This window comes from Gadus macrocephalus, chromosome 3 (genome assembly GCF_031168955.1).
Source record: "Gadus macrocephalus chromosome 3, ASM3116895v1".
Classification (NCBI taxonomy): domain Eukaryota; kingdom Metazoa; phylum Chordata; class Actinopteri; order Gadiformes; family Gadidae; genus Gadus; species Gadus macrocephalus.
The window spans coordinates 12,986,444-13,006,777 of record NC_082384.1 but is presented as its reverse complement, the minus strand read 5'-3'; the positions used below and the strand labels follow the sequence as shown (position 1 = coordinate 13,006,777).

General features: G+C 46.2%; 1 protein-coding gene across 2 annotated transcripts in view; it reads left to right on the top strand.

Annotated features, from left to right (window-relative positions):
* Positions 1–20,334, top strand: part of evi5l (ecotropic viral integration site 5 like) — a 30,685-nt gene that overhangs the window by 3,738 nt on the left and 6,613 nt on the right. The window contains exons 2-15 of one of the 2 annotated variants that reach the window (XM_060046211.1): positions 8,089–8,418; positions 10,338–10,527; positions 12,630–12,854; positions 13,389–13,463; positions 13,677–13,802; positions 14,576–14,719; positions 15,338–15,427; positions 16,164–16,261; positions 16,409–16,469; positions 16,829–16,882; positions 17,409–17,441; positions 18,115–18,255; positions 19,607–19,723; positions 19,921–20,061. In XM_060046211.1, coding sequence (XP_059902194.1) covers positions 8,207–8,418; positions 10,338–10,527; positions 12,630–12,854; positions 13,389–13,463; positions 13,677–13,802; positions 14,576–14,719; positions 15,338–15,427; positions 16,164–16,261; positions 16,409–16,469; positions 16,829–16,882; positions 17,409–17,441; positions 18,115–18,255; positions 19,607–19,723; positions 19,921–20,061 — 1,707 coding nt within the window. In that variant the 5' untranslated portion in view covers positions 8,089–8,206. The remainder of the gene's footprint in view (positions 1–8,088; positions 8,419–10,337; positions 10,528–12,629; positions 12,855–13,388; positions 13,464–13,676; positions 13,803–14,575; positions 14,720–15,337; positions 15,428–16,163; positions 16,262–16,408; positions 16,470–16,828; positions 16,883–17,408; positions 17,442–18,114; positions 18,256–19,606; positions 19,724–19,920; positions 20,062–20,334) is intronic. The other variant, XM_060046212.1, reaches the window with a different exon arrangement.

Sequence of the window (20,334 nt, the reverse complement as noted above, 5' to 3'; positions counted from 1 at the left end):
GACTGGTTACGATCCTACAGGTGGCTCTGTTGTAGCAGGAGACGGACAGCCCATCCAGGTGATTTGGAAAGTAAGGGGAGAAGGGAGAAATGTCTGTAGTTGGTAATTTATGATGGGTTGTTCCAAGTCTTTTTTTGCAGTGGAATAAGGCTGCTTTAATGAGCTGGAGAATGTGCCTACGATGCTGGATAGATGGAAACAACATGAGAAATGATGTTGGACTTTGCTCACTCTTATAGCTACAAGAGAAGAGTGGATTTTGACTGGTTGAAACATGACCCTGAGGGAATAATTTACGGCAGTTAACCATTTGAGTATGACTATTACCCTGCATGTGATGCTGTTGGTTGGCGGAAAAAAGGCAGACATCTGGGAGGAAACACCTGTGTGAGAACTAGCTCCAAAACGATCGGTTCAGTTTTTTATTAGTATGCATGTAATGAAGCGGCAAGAAGCTGCATACTGAACTGCTTGTATCTGGTCACCCAAGAGATTGTATGCACACATTACCTATTATACATTTAAAGTTTAAACATGCATAAACATTTATAAAAGTATTTATAAAACTGCTTGTATCTGGTCACCCAAGAGATTGTATGCACACATTACCTATTATACATTTAAACATGTAAAAACATTTATAAAAGTATTTATAATGATTTTATTGCCAAGTCATCGTCGGGCATAGTGCAGTTGTATTTCAAAGTAACAAGGTTTCAAACAGTGGAAGCAAAGTGTGTACTAACGTACTGAAGGATTTATCGACAAATTAATTCCAGCTGCAATGATCTGGCTGTTCTACATCTATCATCTGTCCACCGATTTTCATTCGTGGACATTCAGATACACACACAGCCTATTTAGATGTCATCATTTAAACAGACAGTAGTAGTAGTAGTGGTAGTAGTAGTAGTATTCCTAGTAGTACGTACTACTGTATTACTTATGGCAGTCTTAAAGTAGTTGCAATAAAGTTGCAGTATAGTTAGTAATAGTATGTATTACAAATGCTTTTTTCCAAGTAACAAAAGAGGCTGGAAACCAACAATTTAGAAAACAAACCAGCTTTGCACTATTAATGTATGTTTCTAAAATGTAATGCAGGCTTTTAACCAGACACTACTTGAGATCACTTAGCTGGCCTCACATTTTTATTTGTTTCATTAATGTCAGTGCTAGTTATAAAACAAGTCAGGAAAAAAGTATACAGAAGCCTCCATCAATATACAGCCATACAGCAATGTCACTAGTATTTCAGCAGCCTCTTTAATTTGGCAAACACTGGTCGCTATGTTGTTCCTAGAGTTAAAGAGTCTGTGGATAGTTTCATGCAGAGACATGCATTCTATTTGTGTGTGTGTGTGTGTGTGTGTGTGTGTGTGTGTGTGTGTGTGTGTGTGTGTGTGTGTGTGTGTGTGTGTGTGTGTGTGTGTGTGTGTGTGTGTGTGTGTGTGTGTGTGTGTGTGTGTGTGTGTGTGTGTGTGTGTGTCTGATATAGCAATGTCACCGCTCTGACCTCACTCAAAACTGGGGCATTGTAGCCAATCACCTTCTGCTGAACTGTCTCTCAACGGGCTCGCTGATGTAATCCAGTTGTGAGATTAGCGAGTGATTAGCGGGTATCAATGTCCATATCCTCAGGAAACAGCGTTGCTCTCTTAGATCATGTGCTGCTTGTGTCAGTGATGAACCCGGTGCAGGATGAGAGCTGCTGAAACCCTTTTTCCGTAAATATGGTAAATGATGGCTTTTGCGGGTGAATGTCTATTTGTGGTCCTGTTCGGAAAGGACAACGAGTGGAAAACAAATGATCCCAGGATGGCCATAACTGCATTTGCTAAAGGAAGACGTTAGTCACATACGGTAAATACAGTTACAGAGACTACATTACGAGGACAAACCCAAACGCCCTCATTTGTCTGCTGTCAAGTCAGTGCGATTGCCCTGGATGCTTCTCCTGGTCATCCAGGCAGCCGACCCAGAATGCATCTGTGTGCAATGTTTACATGCTCTCGGCTCGGGGGAGAAGGGTTGTTTTCAAAACACAGGAACCATAATTGAGTTAATTAGGGCATGGAAGGAAAGAGGACCCTAATAGAGCTCAGGCATCGCGTTAGCAGCACACTGTTATATTAATAACAGTGATAATAATAATAAAATATTTATACTAGCCTAACATTGTAATAATTCATTTTTATAAAAGACAACAAAACAATCAAATCCCAAATAACAACAACAAAATAATATTAATACTATCCTACTTTATATCAATAATATCAATAATACTATCTTAATTTATATCAATAATATCAATAATTACGTATTTCTTAACTGTCTATTACACACTTTGTGTTTTTGCTAGAGAGCATCAGTAGATCAGTGAGGTCCAGTCGAAAACGACATGGTTCATTTCAAGGGGTTTCCTCTGAATAAAATTTAAGAAATAAATTTAAATTCAGTGATGTAACATGTGTGATGAACACAGACATATTAGTTGAGGTTGGTTAAGATCATTAAAGGTTAAAATAAATCTGTTACTACGGCTGTAACACACCTGTAATACGCCTACCTGTCCTCATCTATTTGTCTGTGTCTACCAGTCTAACCATGTAAACCAAGCCAGCTGGTTGTTATGTGTTATGGGGGAGGGGCTTTAAAAGGGATGCCTGAAGGAAGGGGTGTGATTGGTACGATGTGACATTTCCAAAATGGAGCTTGCTAATACTGGTTGCTCCAAATTGCGCCCCGAGCATTAGATTTATTTGTCATAATGTAAATGATTTGATATTTTTCTGCATCCATTTTTCTGCGTCTGTCTTCCTGAGTGGATTTGTTTGCTGCAAGAATCTCCATTAGCTGACGCCTAGACTAGTCTGGGGTCCAAGACACCAATATTCCATGTTATCGTTCAGACATTATTGAAAAACAGTAACATACATAGCATCTAGGTCTGCCTTAGTAACTTCTCATCCAGTCATCTCACTTCTCATCCAGTCATCCAAGAAACATGCAGCAGAACATTGTCCACAATAGAACGCATTGAGGAAACAACGCGCCGACACGTCGTGTGTTGCGTCCGTGCACAGACCTGGCCTCGACAGACGAGTCACAAGGCCATTACATGTGTTGTCAACAGGGTAGGCTAAACGGACACGCAGCGCAGCAGGAATAACACCAGAGCGGGGGTTCTTGCTGTCAGCGATGGTCGGCTAGAGGCCGGGGGCGGATGAGACTAGCTGCTCCGAAGCGAGCGCTCATGTGTCCACTGGTTGTGCCTCTGTTGTTATCCTTCTAGTGTTCACGTCTAGTAGTAGCATTGTAATGGTCCTTGCGTTGTTTAGGGAGAGTGTTGAGGGAAATTACTTGTACTTATGGTGGTATCCGAGGTGTGTGTGTGTGTGTGTGTGTGTGTGTGTGTGTGTGTGTGTGTGTGTGTGTGTGTGTGTGTGTGTGTGTGTGTGTGTGTGTGTGTGTGTGTGTGTGTGTGTGTGTGTGTGTGTGTGTGTGTGTGTGTGTGTGTACTTATGGCGGTATCCGAGAGGTGTGTGTGTGTGTGTGTGTGTGTGTGTGTGTGTGTGCATGTCTTCATTTGTGTCTGTGGGTGCATATCGTGGTATCAGAGAGGCCTGTGTGTGTGTTTGTGTCTCAGTTGGTGCGCGCGTGAATGCATGCTACCTCTGTCGGTGTGTGTGTGTGTGTGTGTGTGTGTGCGACATGCATGCTTGCATTTTTGTGTGTGGACAGACAGAAGCGTTCAGGCGTAGCCGGCCGGCACACAATAACATAATTGTTTACAACCCGCAGCCGTGCAATGGGGAGACTTACACACAAGCACACATACACACGCACACACGCACACACTCACACTCACACGCACAGAGCAAGGATCTGCGGATCAAAAAATGGCCGTGCACATGGTCACCATCCGTGCATGTGGACACGCACTGAGGTTAGCAGAGCTATATCGCACTCAGTCAGCTCCATCCAAACACACTGTAACGCTGCAACATTCAACCTTTATACACACATGTGCATGCATGCACTCACGCACACATGCACACACACACACACGCACACGCACACACAGACACAATACACACTCACAGAATCCCACTCACTTATTCAAGTGGTTCCCAGCGAATACACAATGAGGGCGATGATGAAGATGATGAGGCAGGAGTGTGTCAGCTCACATCTAACTCTCCCACTAGCTCTCTCTCTCTCTCTCTCTCTCTCTCTCTCTCTCTCTCTCTCTCTCTCTCTCTCTCTCACGCATGCACACACTCTCATCCTTATTTCTTTCTCTTTTATATCATCTATTTATCATCTCTCGAACAGCCCCTCCCTTCTCTAAATCTCTCACATTCTCTCTCTCTCTCTCTCTCTCTCTCTCTCTCTCTCTCTCTCTCTCTCTCTCTCTCTCTCTCTCTCTCTCTATATATATATATATATATATATATATATATATATATATATATACTCACACACACACACACACACACACACACACACAGGAGACAGGCTGCCAAACTCTGCAAACTTCTCTTCTCTTCCATGACCTCTACCCTAACACGGCCCTGCTGTCTCCTCCACTATCTCCATAAGCTTGTGTTTGTGTGTGCATGTGCGTCCTTGCGTGCGTCTTTGAATGACACCATCGCCACTCTGTCATATAGTCCTGTGTGTGACTCACTGGGTCTGGAAGCCAGCCTGTTTTCAATGACATCGCCCTTTTCCCAGCGACGTCAGCGCCTCTAAAAGACAGCACAGTGGTTTTCCATTTGTTTTCTAATGATGGAGCTCCTCAGTATTTCTACCTGAGGTACACTTTAAGATCCAAAAAATACTTGAATAGACTAGCAATCTTTTAAATAACATAGTGGCACAAAACTTGAGTGATTGTATGTTTTGAATGTGAATTTAAAATACCAGTTGAATTCACAGAAAAGGAAACAACCTTTGACCAGTATCAACACTTCACCGCAGTACCGCAGACATTTACACGACGCGTTCATGATATATCTCTATAAACGACTCTCTCTGTTGTTGCTGTGCTGTGTGTGTGTGTGTGTGTGTGTGTGTGTGTGTGTGTGTGTGTGTGTGTGTGTGTGTGTGTGTGTGTGTGTGTGTGTGTGTGTGTGTGTGTGTGTGTGTGTGTGTGTGTGTGTGTGTGTGTGTGGCCTTTGATTGGATGGGGGCCGCGCCGCATGAATGCAGTCCTTGTCCCTCATGCGCTCGCCGGGCTATCTTCCTCCAGCGTGTTGGGAGCTCTGCTCTATCTCCATCCCCCTGTAACCTAACCACCTCCTCTGTATTCCTGCCTTCTCTCTTCTCCTCAGTTAGTTCATCTCCCAGTCTCACCGTCTAACTCTTTTCTTTCTTTCTTTCGTCTGTCATCTCTCCCCTCTCGCCTCCCCTGACGCATGACTCCTCTCCACCCCTCTCCTCCCCCCCCCCCCCCCCCCTCCCCCCGCTCTTTGATGTATTTCCCTACGTCTCTCCTATTCCCTTGCATTTTTCTCGTCTCCCTGTTTGCAACGCTCTCTGCCTCCGTTCTGATCTGTTCTGTTCTCTTTGCTTCTCTAATCTCTTATCCTGCACCTAAACTACTAGACCCTCTTCTTTCAATTCCTCCTCTCTCCTCCTCCCGCCTCCTCGTCCTCCTCCTCCCCCCCCCCCCTATCCTCCTGCTCTCAGGCAGGAGGGGGTTTTACTGCAGCAGCGGGAGACTTTGTTTGAGGTCGTTATGCTCGATCTGACACTCCACTATGTTTTCAGGCTACTCCGAGTCTGGTGTATCAGTTTCCTTCATGCTACTTCATGACACTAACCGGTTGGTATTGATACCGTATTTATGACTAGAACAGTGTGCTGTTATACCCCACGGCTGGGTGTACTGCATGACTAGGAACTTGTTTACCTTTTGGCCTCGTTCTTATCTTCGCTCTCACTCTTCTTCTTCTTCTCCTCATTTAGCCCATTTGAGTATTCCTTCTTTCTGTACAAGCACACATTCACTTCACTTCAGATTCACTTTACTGCAGTCGAGGAGTTTCGTTCAGCTGGGGGTAACCAGTGTGTGTGTGTGTGTGTGTGTGTGTGTGTGTGTGTGTGTGTGTGTGTGTGTGTGTGTGTGTGTGTGTGTGTGTGTGTGTGTGTGTGTGTGTGTGTGTGTGTGTGTGTGTGTGTGTGTGTGTGTGTGTGTGTGTGTGTGTGTGGCTCCCAGTAACAGAGTGTCCATATTTAATGCAGAGGGCTAAAGTCAAGGCAGGCTTCTGCACGGCTCAGCTTTTTCTCCCACATTATACTAGAGAGCAGAAAGAACACAAGGAGAGAGAAATGAAAGAGGGAGAGTCAGGAAGGGACCGACGGAGAGAGATGAGAGAGAAGGAGAGTGGTGTAAGGATCCTATCTATCTTGTTGCTTTTCGTGTGTGTGTGTGTGTGTCTGTGTTTGTGTGTGTGTGAGTGCTTGTGTATGCGTGTGTGTGAGTGGTGGTCATATTAACCAGGTGTTCAAGTTCATCTGCAAGGCCTCCAGTAAACAGCAACCACTCATCCAACCAATCAGAATCAACAACAGGAAACATACTTCAAATCAGTTGTGTTCTATTTTTAAAGGGTGAATTATTGTTTTCAACTTTAAAGCACATGCATTATTAATTTATGATTGGCTCCACAAGTAACAGAACACTGACAAGTGGCCTTTCAAAGGCCTGTTTAAGAGCTGTGTGTTGGCCACTGTTATAATAGCAGCGGAGAGTGTTTTGCCAGCCTGGCTTATGGACCGACTTGTGGAAATTGGAGGCTGAAACAGACCATTTAGCCAAAAGAGGAAGCGACGTTGTAGTCTGTATGGCACGCTCAATCTCCTAAAACAAACAGTGTTGTGCCACTGCAGTAGACCCGAGCTCAGATTACCACCCTACACACACAACATGACATCCAATCTGTGTCCATCGTTTGCTTTTTGCATGTCTGTGCATGTGTAACGTGAGCGTTTGAGTGCAATGTGATGAGGGAAGTAGAAGCAAACAGGGGAAGCTATTTGTCATTGGCACGAGGCTGTCGAATTCTGAACCTCTAGGGGCAACACGCCAGCACGGAATGAGCAGAGTTGGCTGGAGACGTCTGTAATGGTGTTTGTCCAGCATCAAACGCTGATCTTTATCATGAATCAGTGAATTATTGATGCCTGATGTGACAGAATAGACGTCCATTGTGACTTGAACAAACATATAGAAGGCCTTGTTTCTTTCTGAAGGTCTATATACCTCCCTGCTTCCTTCCTCCCTTCCCTTAGCTTCTTTAATCCTTCCAAGCTTACAACCAAACAACGCACAACAGTGTTTTGACACTTCTGACTACTGGTGTGGCTTCTTCCTCCTCTGTGTGTGCACGGGCGTCGGAGCTCGTGGTGGAGAATCAATGAAACCTCCTGGCTCCAAACCAAGCCCTTCAGAATCCATACATTCATGTTTCACATCCATTGTTAATGAACATGAATGCATGCAGATGTCTTGTTTCTCCGTCTAGGGATGGACGTCATGCTTAAAGTCCACCGTTCGTCAGCGGGGTTTCCGATGGGGATCAATGATATTGAGTTGTTTTTATGATTAGCTCGTAGTTTCACGTCTGGGTCCGATCGTTTCCGTTCTGAGCCCACGTGGATCCTCACCTTGGACCCCTGTGTGGTCGCTGCGATGCCAATTAGCTGTTTGAGCTTTGAGCCCCAATGAGCAGGGAACATGTTCATAATGTTGCAGTTTTTTCCCCAAAATAACTGCACAAAATGATGAATAATAATAGTAAACGCTGTGATGGGTTAGCGGTCTCCTTCGTGGTCTGCTCTCACTATGTTGATACGGTGCCACTCCTTCAGAGCAGTTTTAACGGCTTTGTGTGAACATATGAGTACATTTCACCCGGTCGTACCTCTTCATCGCCCTCGACTGCTTTGCTACTTGAACGTTTCACACTCGAGCGAAACCAATCATTTCTCCCCGATAATAGAAATGTCCCAGGACCAGATAAACACGTCCCGTGCATTCGACCACCATCCCTCCCATGCTCCTCCCTTCTCTTCCAGGTGTAACGCTCCCGGGATCCTGTTGACTGTGAGGCCCGCTCGCCGGCCAGTAAGGACCCCCGTCCCCGTCCCCGTCCGCACCCCTAGCTCCTCCAAAGGCTCCGCCCCCTCTGCCACCATGTCGACGCCCAGTGGCAGCCCGGAGAGAGACCGCCCCTCCTCCCCCGCCGGTCTGGACCCCGACCCGCCCTCCACGGGGAGCCCCCTGCTCAGCCCGGACTCCTCTTCCCATGATGCAGCGCTGTCGGCGCCCGCCGTGTCCCCCGCCGACTCGGAGAGCCTGAGTCCCGACGAGCTGGAGCTGCTGGCCAAGCTGGAGGAGCAGAACAGGTGGGGGGATGAGCACCCTCTTCCTACGGAGGGGTAGGGTGCACCCAGCTCCCTAGGGTGCACCCAGCACCCTAAGGTGCCTTAGGAACAAGTGGGATACGTATTAACATATAGACTCTGTAAGGACTGTCGTCTTCCTAGGGAGATGGTATCGTGTAGGCTGCACCCTTGGGTGGGGCAGCGGCCGCCCTAGGGAGGGGTAGGGTGCACCCACTCCCTAGGGGGCCCTAGGAACTGTTGGGTACATATAAACATACAGACTGTAATAACTATCATCTTCCTATGAAGATGAATATGGAACCTAAGCTCTGGGTGGGAGGCTGAAGGAGCATCACAGGTTGGTTTAGATCAACAATCCCTGGGTCCGTTATCTGTGGTTCTTTCCCGGCCAAAAGGTCCCTGGTTTGATCCTGCAGTCCGTGTCCTTGACAAAGATCCTATCCCCTATCTGCTCCTTAATGACGTGGATCTGACTGCATTAAAGCATCAGCTAAATGACTGAATATTATGGAAATTATACAACAAAAACTATCATGGATATTGCTTCTACGAACTCCCTGTACTTCTCGATCAATAAAGTATTATCTTTTTTTAAAAATAAGACATTTAAAACTCACTAAAATTATTTTAGTATCCAAAGATTATACAGTGAAACGATTAAATTGAAGATGAATGAAATTATTCATAGACAATACACCAACACATCATGTCATTTAATCTATTTCTATTTTACGCCAGTAGACTAAAAGCATTACCTCCTCAGTGTGTGCAGGTTTAACACCACAACACAAAAAAACACCACTTGAACTTTCCTCGGCACAGGAACATGCTGCCTTATCGCCCTTCCATTACATCTGAGCCGGCGATCTTAATGTCCCACACAGGTCTCTATAGCTACCGGGTTCTGCTCTGCACTTGGGAGAAGACGAAAAAAAAGGCTAAACCGCCAACACTGTGAACTAAATTGAAAACAGAAGAAGACAAATGGGAAGCATTCTGGGAGTCATGACAACCACTGACATTGACCTTCTAGATGTGATTACGGGCTGGATTCAGACACAGCAGCATGGGGCATGTGCCTCTCCGGGGAGAGACACGGTAGGACAGGGCCCGCGTTGAGCCTTAAAGGTACTGTAGGTAGGATTTAAGAGCTGTTATTTGAGGTGTAATCTGTTAGAAAGGGCATAGCCATCCATCAGCTATCAGAGAGGGAAGTGCGTTTCGGTTGACTGAGCCCCTGCCATTGTACAAGACCGTTTTGATTCTAGATCACTCCTGAGTCATTTCTGACATGTCAGGGTATCTCTTTGCTGATTAACATTAATTTGCTAAAGAAATCTATATTTCTGTAGGAGGGCATGTATTCAGAGTAGTATTCAAGCACCCTAGCTAGTCTGCTGCGCTGCTGGAAGTATTAACACAGACTAATATTCTTTATTGAACCAGATTTTCAACAGATGGTATATTACCAAAGTGCTCCACTGGTCTTCATCTCTTCCTGATTATTTAGGCCTCACAGATTTCGGGTTAATGATGGGAAAGTGGACTAAATTCGACCAATCAATGGATGCATGAGCCGACTCCCTCTCTAGGTTCATTTTAATTTGTTGGACTCACCGAGACTGCTGAAGACAACCACAAGAGATGACATCTCGTTCCACCACATCTCTCTCTCTCTCTCTCTCTCTCTCTCTCTCTCTCTCTCTCTCTCTCTCTCTCTCTCTCTCTCTCTCTCTCTCTCTCTCTCTCTCTCTCTCTCTCTCTCTCTCTCTCTCTCTCTCTCTCTCTCTCTCTCTCTCTCTCTCTCTCTCTCTCTCTCTCTCTCTCTCTCTCTCTCTCTCTCTGTGTGTGTGTGATCAGATTACATTATCAATGTAAGCCTCCAGTAAAGAAAAGATTGATGTGGTTCCTCCCCTCAGGCTGCTGGAGGCCGACTCCAAGTCCATGCGCTCCATGAGCGGCTCGCGGAGGAACAGCGGCTCCTCGCTGGTGTCCAGCTCTTCGGCCTCCTCAAACCTGTCCCACCTGGAGGAGGACACCTGGATTCTCTGGGGACGCATCGTCAACGAGTGGGAGGAGTGGAGACGCAAGAAGGACAAGCTACTCAAGGTAGGCTGAGAGACGCTCTCCGACTGTACTGCTATCCCGTTTCCCTGCAGCCACGCAGTTTCTGTTAAAGGGGATTAGATCACCCGTTAAAGGGGTGATATTATGCCAATGGGTGTGAGGGTCATTAGCCCTTACCATCCGTTTGAAAACCTGGCCTTTCCTGTGTTTTAGTGGCATGACAAATGGGAGTGTCCAACGAGATGCATATCTTTTCTCACAGTCCAGTGGCTAGGCTGGTAGACTGATCTAACTAGCATATATCTAGGTGGACACTCCCACTTATCATCACTAGAACACAGGAAAAGGAAAAAAAAAAACACCAGTTAACTGTCCCTGTCATGGACATAATAAAGGATGGACCACAGACTAGAAAATGGCCGCCCATTCATTCCTATACAAACTGCTCAGTGGCGCAGGGTAACATCTACTTCCTGTGAGCTGTGTACAGAAGTTTACAGCCCCTGTCTCTAACTTCCTTTGAGCTGTGTACGCCAGTTAAGGGTCCCCGTTGTCTCACTTCCAATGAGATGTGTACACCAGCTAACTCCCCTGAGAATAAGAACCTGAAAACAACAACAAGAACAGTAATGAAAACTAGGGGAATACATATCGAGTTTTTAGTAATTGAGTAATAGAAGTAAGTAATAGACATCCCTCTTTCGGAAGTCTCTCTCTCACCTCAAAACCCATGTAACTCATGCAATATTTATATTATATATTCACAGTATTGTGTTACAATATGGCAACAGTCTTAACTATATATGCCACCTAATTGCAACTTTAAAAAAGAAAGCTATTTCAACTGTAAACAATTTTATACATTGGAATACGTAACATGGCCTCATAAAGCCAAAACATATGTAAATAGTATTTTGATGGAAGTGTTTTGAATTGATCACACCAGTGTTAGATGTATGCTCTCTAAGAGATATTCATTTGATAGCAGTGTTTACTGTTTGGTGGAAGAAATCAGTTTTGAGAAGAATTTGTTTCTTTTTTTTTATCAAAATGATTAACTCTTCTCAGGTATGTGTTTAGAGTTTTGAGAAATTGAGCTATAGTTTCAGAAAACGTGTTTAAACGATTGAGAAAAACTCTAACACCAATTCGGAACATCCTGTCCCAGACGCTCAGTTGTCGGATTTGCTCACGCACTGAAACAGCTGTTGATTAGTATGAAATCAGAATACCTTCACAAATCAAGCATACGTTTCTGGACACGCAGACGAATACATCTCACTTAAATAATCCATTGTGAAGGCTTGAATACACATTTGTACAAATATGTGTACTAGCTTTTGTGAATTTTGGTGGACAGATTATGAGTAGTTTGGAAGATGTGTTTGTGTTACGGTGGATTAAAGCCCGTTTGGCAGGGGAGGGCCAAGGACAGAGGAGAGGTTAGTCGGAGACGGATGAATGAGAGAGTGAGAAAAGAGAGGGATATGGAGAAAGAGGGAGAGAAAGAGTGACTGACAGAGAGAGAGATAGACAGTGAGAGAGGGAGAGAAAGAGTGACTGACAGAGAGAGAGAGAGACAGTGAGAGAGGGAGAGAAAGAGTGACTGTCAGAGAGAGAGATAGACAGTGAGAGAGGGAGAGAAAGAGTGACTGTCAGAGAGAGAGATAGACAGTGAGAGAGGGAGAGAAAGAGTGACTGTCAGAGAAAGAGAGAGAGCGTGAAAGGGAAAGAGAGATCAAGAGAGAGAGTGAGAGAGAGAAAGAAAGAGAGGGATATGGAGAGAGAGAGGGAGATGTGTGAGGAGGACGGAGACAAAAACAACCCTGAGGGGACCATAAAAAGTATACCAAAGTGACATTGCGCCTTTGTCAACAAAATGGCTGACGAATGAGAACTTTAAATTTAGCTTCTTTGTGGCTGTTGTTGTTGGCAGTGAATAAACAAAAATAATTCTTGGCAGGTCACAATATTGCACTGGTTTGGAATGTTGATTGCTAATTATTTCCAATCTCGTCTAGTCAATGGCTAGCATTAGAGTTGTCAACAGGATATCAAATGATTGAATCTCTCTTTTCCTCTCCTCTGTCTCTCTATCTCTCTCTCCCCCTCTCCCTCTCTCCCTCTCTCTCTCTGTCCACCAGGAGCTGATCAGAAAGGGCATTCCCCATCATTTCAGGGCCATTGTCTGGCAGTTGCTAGGCAACGCCACTGACATGCCCGTGAAGAACCAGTACTCGGAGCTGCTGAAGATGTCGTCGCCGTGCGAGAAGCTGATCCGCCGGGACATCGCCCGCACCTACCCAGAGCACGAGTTCTTCAAGGGCCAGGACAGCCTGGGCCAGGAGGTCTTGTTCAACGTCATGAAGGTCAGTCTCATAAACTACTCTGCCCTCAATGATCTACAGTTGTACATACATTTTCTATTTCTAGATATTCTGTCGGATTTATATGAGAGAACATGTGATTGTTATTGTAAAATAAAATGAGGTCTACATAGCAAAGAAAAGACCCACGCTGCCAAAATCAGAACTAGTAAATGGAGCACAGATGCTTTTATAACCTGTGCCCCACCCCTCACCCGAGGTGTTACTTGGAATGGGACACCTCAACGCTTAATTAGGAGGAGCCAGGAATCAAACTGCGACACTGCTGATTCGCTGGTTGTGTGCTAGCAGCACACAACCAATCAGAGGCCAGACTAAGAACTACTGTACCCATAATGCCGTTTGTGTGTATCCTGGTTAAATGGAGGGTACATTTTTACCCTGAAGTCCATGGCATCAGCGTTGCCTAAAAGGGCAGTGAAATTAAAAGCTGTGTGTGTGTGTGTGTGTCCTTGTGCGTGTGCTTGTGCGTGTGCTTGTTGCGTGTACTCGTGGGTGTGCGTGTCTGTGTTTCAGGCCTACTCCCTGGTGGACCGCGAAGTGGGATACTGCCAGGGGAGTGCGTTCATCGTGGGCCTGCTGCTCATGCAGGTAGCGGCCAACTACCTTGAACACTTCATTCACATGTTTATTTAAGTATAAAGTTCTCATGCAAAGGTAATCCAAAGATGTCTATATGAAGATAATACTCATGTGTTGTGTTACTTGCTACTATGTAGTATTCTTAACACAGAAACAAATATGAAAGATTCATGGCCAAGGTTTATAGTAGAGAAGTTCATTCTCGCGTTCTCCATCTTCCAGATGCCAGAGGAAGAGGCGTTCTGTGTGTTTGTGCGTCTGATGCAGGAGTATCGCCTCAGGGAGCTGTTCAAACCCAGCATGGCCGAGCTGGGTCTCTGCATCTACCAGTTTGAGTATCTGCTGCAGGTAAAACGTTGCCACCCGATTGAGATAATTTGTGCGAGTCTTGCGGTGAATAGGTTCTCCACCAGGGGGCAGCAGAGGGTCTCGATACACTGGTGAACTCGGTTGAACTCATCTTGGTGCATCTGGCAAGCTGTATGGGAAACCGAAGATGAGATTATTAATTAAATGCGTTAAAGCTCCACCGTGTAACTTTGCACTGCACTGATTTTTGCTTAATTTTCAAATGTGTGCGGCTGACTATGAAGTCAGACAATTTAGTCATGGACATGTTTATGATATATAATTGGTGAATAACAATTTAGCGATATGAATAATCAAATAATTTAAATCTTTATTTGACTAAAACTGTAAACATGCTGAGGTGCAAAGTGTCCTTCATCTCTGCCAGTATCTATGTACAACAGACTCTACTTTGTTCCATTTGACCTCATGTTGAATCACATGCAGTTAAAAAGTTCACCAGCCCTTTTGCGCTGACTCACGGTTATAGCTTACTGTTGGCTCTCTGGCATTCACTGAGCCTCCCTCTCCCCCTCCTCCTCCTTTTCTTCCTCCTCCCTTACCACTCTCTCCTCCTCCTCCCATACCACCTCCTCTTCCTCCACCTCCTCCTTGCACACTGCTCCCTCCACCACTTTCTACACCACCTCCTCCTCCTCCTCCTCCTCCTCCCTGACCACTCCCTCCTCCTCCTCCTCCTTGCTACACTCCTCCCTCCTTCTCCTTCTACTCCTCCCCCTCCTCCGGCTCCTCCTCTTCCTCCGCCCCAACAGGAGCAGCTTCCGGAGCTCAACGTCCACTTCCGCTCCCAGAGTTTCCACACCTCCATGTACGCCTCCTCCTGGTTCCTCACCCTCTTCCTCACCTTCCTCCCCCTGCCCATCGCCACGCGCATCTTTGACATCTTCATGTACGAGGTACGTAGCGCGCGGGCGCCGCAGCGCGGGGCCACGTGAGCTAACTCAACCACCTGACACTAAGTTGTTGTTGTACTTCTTGCTGTCTTGCTCCGTGTGTGCTCATGAATCTGTAAAGCCACCTTGAATGTGAGAAAGGCGCTATATAAAATAAAAGTATTAATGAAAGTACCATTCCCAGCCTAACGGGTTTTATAGGGCGGTTCAACAACCATGTTAGGTTGCATCACCCTGGTTGAAAAAAAAAAAAAAATCATGGGGAACTGGTTGGGAAAAAAAATCATTTTTGAACACAATTTGAAAGCCTGGCCCCAGTGAACCTTGCTGTGCGCATCCTGACCAATAAAAAAAATATATCATCTTTTTACAGAGGCGTCATCATAGAACAAACACCGGTTATGCTCGTAACTGGTCTCCACTAGTTGAGTCTTCTAGCCGTGGCCTGGTACTCAAACAGAGCAGACCCATCGGTAGTGTTAGATGAAGTACACCTGTGTTCATCGTACGACGACGCCTCAGTGGACAGGGCCTCTGACGTCGATCCTGAGCTGTGATTGGTTGTTGAGCGGGTAGTGTGGAGCGTATTGGGTGACAGAGCCTGTGTGTTTCCTCGCCCAGGGCCTGGAGATCATCTTCCGCGTGGGGATGGCCATCCTCCAGTACAACCAGACCGACTTGATCCAGCTGGACATGGAGGGCATGTCCCAGGTGGAGACCCCCCCACACACACACACACACACACACAGCAAACTTTATTGATACAGCACTTTTTGTGCAAAACAGCGATACAAAGGGATGAAAAGGGGAGACGGAACGGGTTCAGAAAAACAGCCCTAAGCTATGAGTCCCACTTTGGATACGATTGAGAGGTGGGATTGAACAAGGGGAATTACACATAATGTGGATATGAGAAAGATAAAGGTAGCGGCAAACCGAAAGCTCATGGGGACAAGAACTATTTTCCGGCGTTCGGTCATGAATTGAAAATTCCTAATGTTCATCTAGACGTGATTAAAGGTTCAGGTTTGGATAAGGTTAAATCATTATGACTCCTGATTGATATTCATGTTGTAATATTTTTCACACATAGCTAATATTAAACTCTTGACAGACGGGTAGACACATTGCCTGCCTCTCTATCAATCACATGTTCAACCAACGCGGAGGAGAAACTCCCACAGTGACAGTTTGGGAGCGTCTGCAGCCAGCAGGCATCCCAGCAGAGCTGGCTGCTGCATAAAACATGCGTTGAGGGGGGCTGTCTCTCCTCACTAATCAGGGCTATGTGGGTGTGCGTGCGTGCGTGCGTGCCTGTGTGCACATGTTGGGGTGCGTGTGTGTGTGTGTGTGTGTGTGTGTGTGTGTGTGTGTGTGTGTGTGTGTGTGTGTGTGTGTGTGTGTGTGTGTGTGTGTGTGTGTGTGTTTCTGTCTCTTTCGGTAACAGCACTTCCAGAAGGTGATTCCCCACCAGTTTGACAGCTGTCCAGATAAACTAATCCTGCGGGCCTATCAGGTCAAATACAATCCCAAGAGGATGAAAAAGTAAGAGCCCTCATTATTACACTGTGATGTTAGCTTCCACTCTGCTCACTGGGATTTGTAGTACTCTAGCTATTGCTGATATTATTTAAGGTGCTTTTCTTTTCTTTTTCTGAACAATGACATTTCTGCTTTGCTGTTTTCTCTTAGACTTGAGAAGGAGTACACCGCGATCAAAAACAAGGAGATGGAAGAACAGATTGAGATCAAGGTGTGTGTGTGTGTGTGTGTGTGTGTGTGTGTGTGTGTGTGTGTGTGTGTGTGTGTGTGTGTGTGTGTGTGTGTGTGTGTGTGTGTGTGTGTGTGTGTGTGTGTGTGTGTGTTAGTATGTGTTTGTGTGTGTGTGTGTTAGTATGTGTTTGTGTGTGTGCGTACGTTTGTATCTGTTTGTGTGGTTGTGTGTGTGCGTGTGTGAGTATGTGTGTGTGCTTGTGTTAGTACGTGTTTGTGATGTTGTGTGTGTCGGTGTGCGAGCCTGTGTCCGTGCACGGTGCGGACCTGCTGAACATGCCAATGTGTCCGATAGGCTTGGTGAAATGACCTGTGCTGTGTCTCCCTCCCTCCAATCAGAGGTTACGCACAGAGAACCGACTCCTGAAGCAGAGGATCGAGACCCTGGAGAAGGTAGGAGAGCCCTCTCTACTGCTACGGCTAAGGCTAACCTCACCCAGACACGGGGATTCATACACAGCAGAGCCTACGGTCCAAATCAGAAACCGAAAAATATGTGATTTATGCCTTTTTAGCAGATTTACACATTCATATGCACATTTAGCTAACAAGAGCAGCCATTATTTGTGCTTGTTTGTGTGCGTGTGTGCCAGTGCGTGCGTGTGTGTGTGTGTGTGTGGGGGGGTTTGCGTGGGTTGCCAGACTTTCTCTCTGCCATTTACTCTCTCTTATTTTCCGTTTCCTGCAAATATGTCTGCTCTCTCTTTAATGATCTCAGACGTAACTTCTCTACAATCCCTTCAGCCACAACCTTTCTTTCTTTCCCCCTATCTTACCAAATATCCTCTCTCTGTATAGTTTGCTTCAGCCACGCTGAATGATTCTCCCTTTCCTCTCCCCCCTCTGTGTGGTTTCTCTGTGTTTTCTCTCTTCTTCTCGTTGTCGTTTCTCCGCTCCTCCGCGTCTCTCTGTGTTCCAGGAGAGTGCTGCTCTGGCAGACAGACTCATACAGGTAGAGTACGGCGGGACGCTGGTTATTCCTCGCTGACCAATACCTTTGCTCCTTCCTGTTTCCCGCATCACTCTGTCTCACTCCCTCCGTCTCACTCCCTCTGTCTCACTCCCGTCTCACTCCCTCCGTCCCACTCCTGCTCATTCCCCCTTCCGGTTCCGAGTGCCCCGCCATCAGCATGAGAGTCTCGTCACGAACCAGCCATCGTGTTAACATCGTTCCCCCCTCCCTGCATGAACAGCAGTTTGTCGGGGGTCCGGCCCCCTTTGCATGTGGCCCGCAGAAGCTCTGGGATGTCCTCCCCAAGGCCTCCTCCCCCAGAGCCCCCCAACATAACATCGTTTCAGTGCAGTTCTCTAAAATACACGTTTGGCTTTTAAATCAAGTCCTGCTGCAGACATCATAAAATAAAAAAATCGTTCTTCTTCTCCATGGTAGATTATCTCAATCTGTTACCCATTTAGAACCACGCCGGGCGAAACCAATCTCTTAATCCTCAGGGGGGGGGGGGGGGGGGGGGGGGGGGGCTTAGTGTGACTACTTCCCTTTGCACCGGGACACCGCCTCCATGTAACTCATAATCATATCCTAACCGGCGCCTCGACCAAGGGTGGCCACCGTGACGTAGGCCGCCGCGGACTGACACCCGTCCTGCCCTGATGTCACCTTCCAGGGTCAGGTGACGCGGGCGCAGGAGGCGGAGGAGAACTATGTGATCAAGCGGGAGCTGGCTGTGGTGCGGCAGCAGTGCAGCGTGGCCGGCGACAGCCTGGAGAAAGCGCAGGACACCATCAGGGAGCTGCAGCAGCAGAAGGTACAACGCACGCAGGCTCAGCCTGCTGCTGGGGTTCACCGCCGGGCTGTGTGTATGCGTGTGTGTGTGAGTTTGCATGTGCTGTGCAATCTGGTAGTTTGTCGACAGAGGGGGGTGTCGGGTGTAATCGACTCTCCTTTTAGTCATCCAGAGTCATCGGTTAACACAAGAAACCCATTCGGCATGAAGCAATAGAAAAACGTGTGTAGAATATATATATATATATATATATATTTAAATTTGTAAATAATTATAAAGTAAATGACTAATTATTATCCTTTTTATTTAGTAAATATAAAAAAGACAATTATAAAACCACATACTTATTAACATTTAATTTTTATCAATAATGAATAAGCTCCAATAAAATGACTTCAACGTAGTATAAGTCAAACTATGTGAAAGTAAACTCTGACCTTTCTGCTAGAACAACGCTTGACTCCAGTCAAACAATGCTTCAGAAGGGACTTGGTTTTGGTTTCTGCTGAGGTCGATCTGTAGACACTAGACGCAGATAAAAGATCTAAACAGCAGATGACACCACAGAAGCAGTCAGAACCTCCACAGTTACTCATCATCTAAAATGGCATCCATGCAGACCGAGAAGCCACCACTCACGCACACCCTGACCTGATTTTCCGCTCGGTATTGTTTCTCACACACTGACATCTGCTGGTGTCTTATGTCACTCAGCGATTGTTGTGTTCTCATGTGGTTTCCCAGTAAAGTACAGTAGGAATATTTAGCGACTTCCATTGTTTTTTGTAAAATATGTCATACAGACACCTCTCCAGTGCATCAGGAGTTTGGTTTTGCAAACCATAAATGATAGGATTTAAGGGACGAGGCAAAGAATAGCAAAGAAATCTAAGGAATGCGATTCTATATTATTATGATGATCTATATTATCTCTATTAAGCAAAACTGCTGAGTAGGTTAAATGTGCTTTAACTTTTAACTGCTTTAACTCAATGCCTTCTGAAGTGCATGCTTCAGAAGGCATACTCTTTGGTTACTTCTCAAACACTTGCCTTCACTCATAGCTAAAGTCACACAAACACAACGCCCCATGAAAAGAGGACATGTACAGGCAGAAATAGATTGGGCTTTACCGAAAATGAAAGAAACACATTTTCGGTAAAGTGAGGTGTTATAACTTGGGGGTGCGATTCTTGAGGTTGTAAGGCTGTTGAAAGGTTCTCACGTGTGGGGTACTAATGCACGCGGTTGGACGGCAGTAGCCTGGTGAGCTGAACGCTGTGCACCGCAGACTGTATGGACCGGTGAGCCCTATCTTCTGTGGGCCGGTGAGCCGGGATCTGACCGCGGTGGACTTCTCTGTCTGCTACAGTACACGGAGGAGTTTGTGACCGGTGTGCAGACCCAGCTGGAGCAGTCCAGACTACAGGAGGCCGAGCTGCTGGGAGCTCTGAAGGAGATGCAGGACAAAGTTTTGGACCTGGAGAAGGTCTCTTCGGCTAACCTTAACTTATCTCAGTTCAGTGTGGCTTCCCTTACTTTATAAGACAATCATTAACTTTGTGTGTGTGTGTGTGTGTGTGTGTGTGTGTGTGTGTGTGTGTGTGTGTGTGTGTGTGTGTGTGTGTGTGTGTGTGTGTGTGTGTGTGTGTGTGTGTGTGTGTGTGTGTGTGTGTGTGTGTGCAGAGGAACAACTGTCTCCCAGATGAGAACAACATGGCTGCGGTGCAGGAGGAGTTGAGGCAGGCAAAGCTCAGGGAGCTGGAGACTCTGAGGACCTTCAGAGAGCTGCAGGACACTGTGACCGACCTCAACCAGCGCTGGCAGGTAACACACACACTCACACAAACACTCATCTAAACACACGGCCATGTTCATTCTCTCTCTCCCTCTCTCCTTCTCTCTCTGTATCTGTATCTGTCTCTCTCTCTCTCTCTCTCTCTCTCTCTCTGTCTCTCTCTCTCTGTCTCTCTCTCTCTCTCTCTCTCTCTGTCTCTGTCTCTCTCTCTCTCTCTCTCTCTCTCTCTCTCTCTCTCTCTCTCTCTGTCTCTCTCTCTGTCTCTGTCTCTCTCTCTGTCTCTCTCTCTCTCTCTCTCTCTC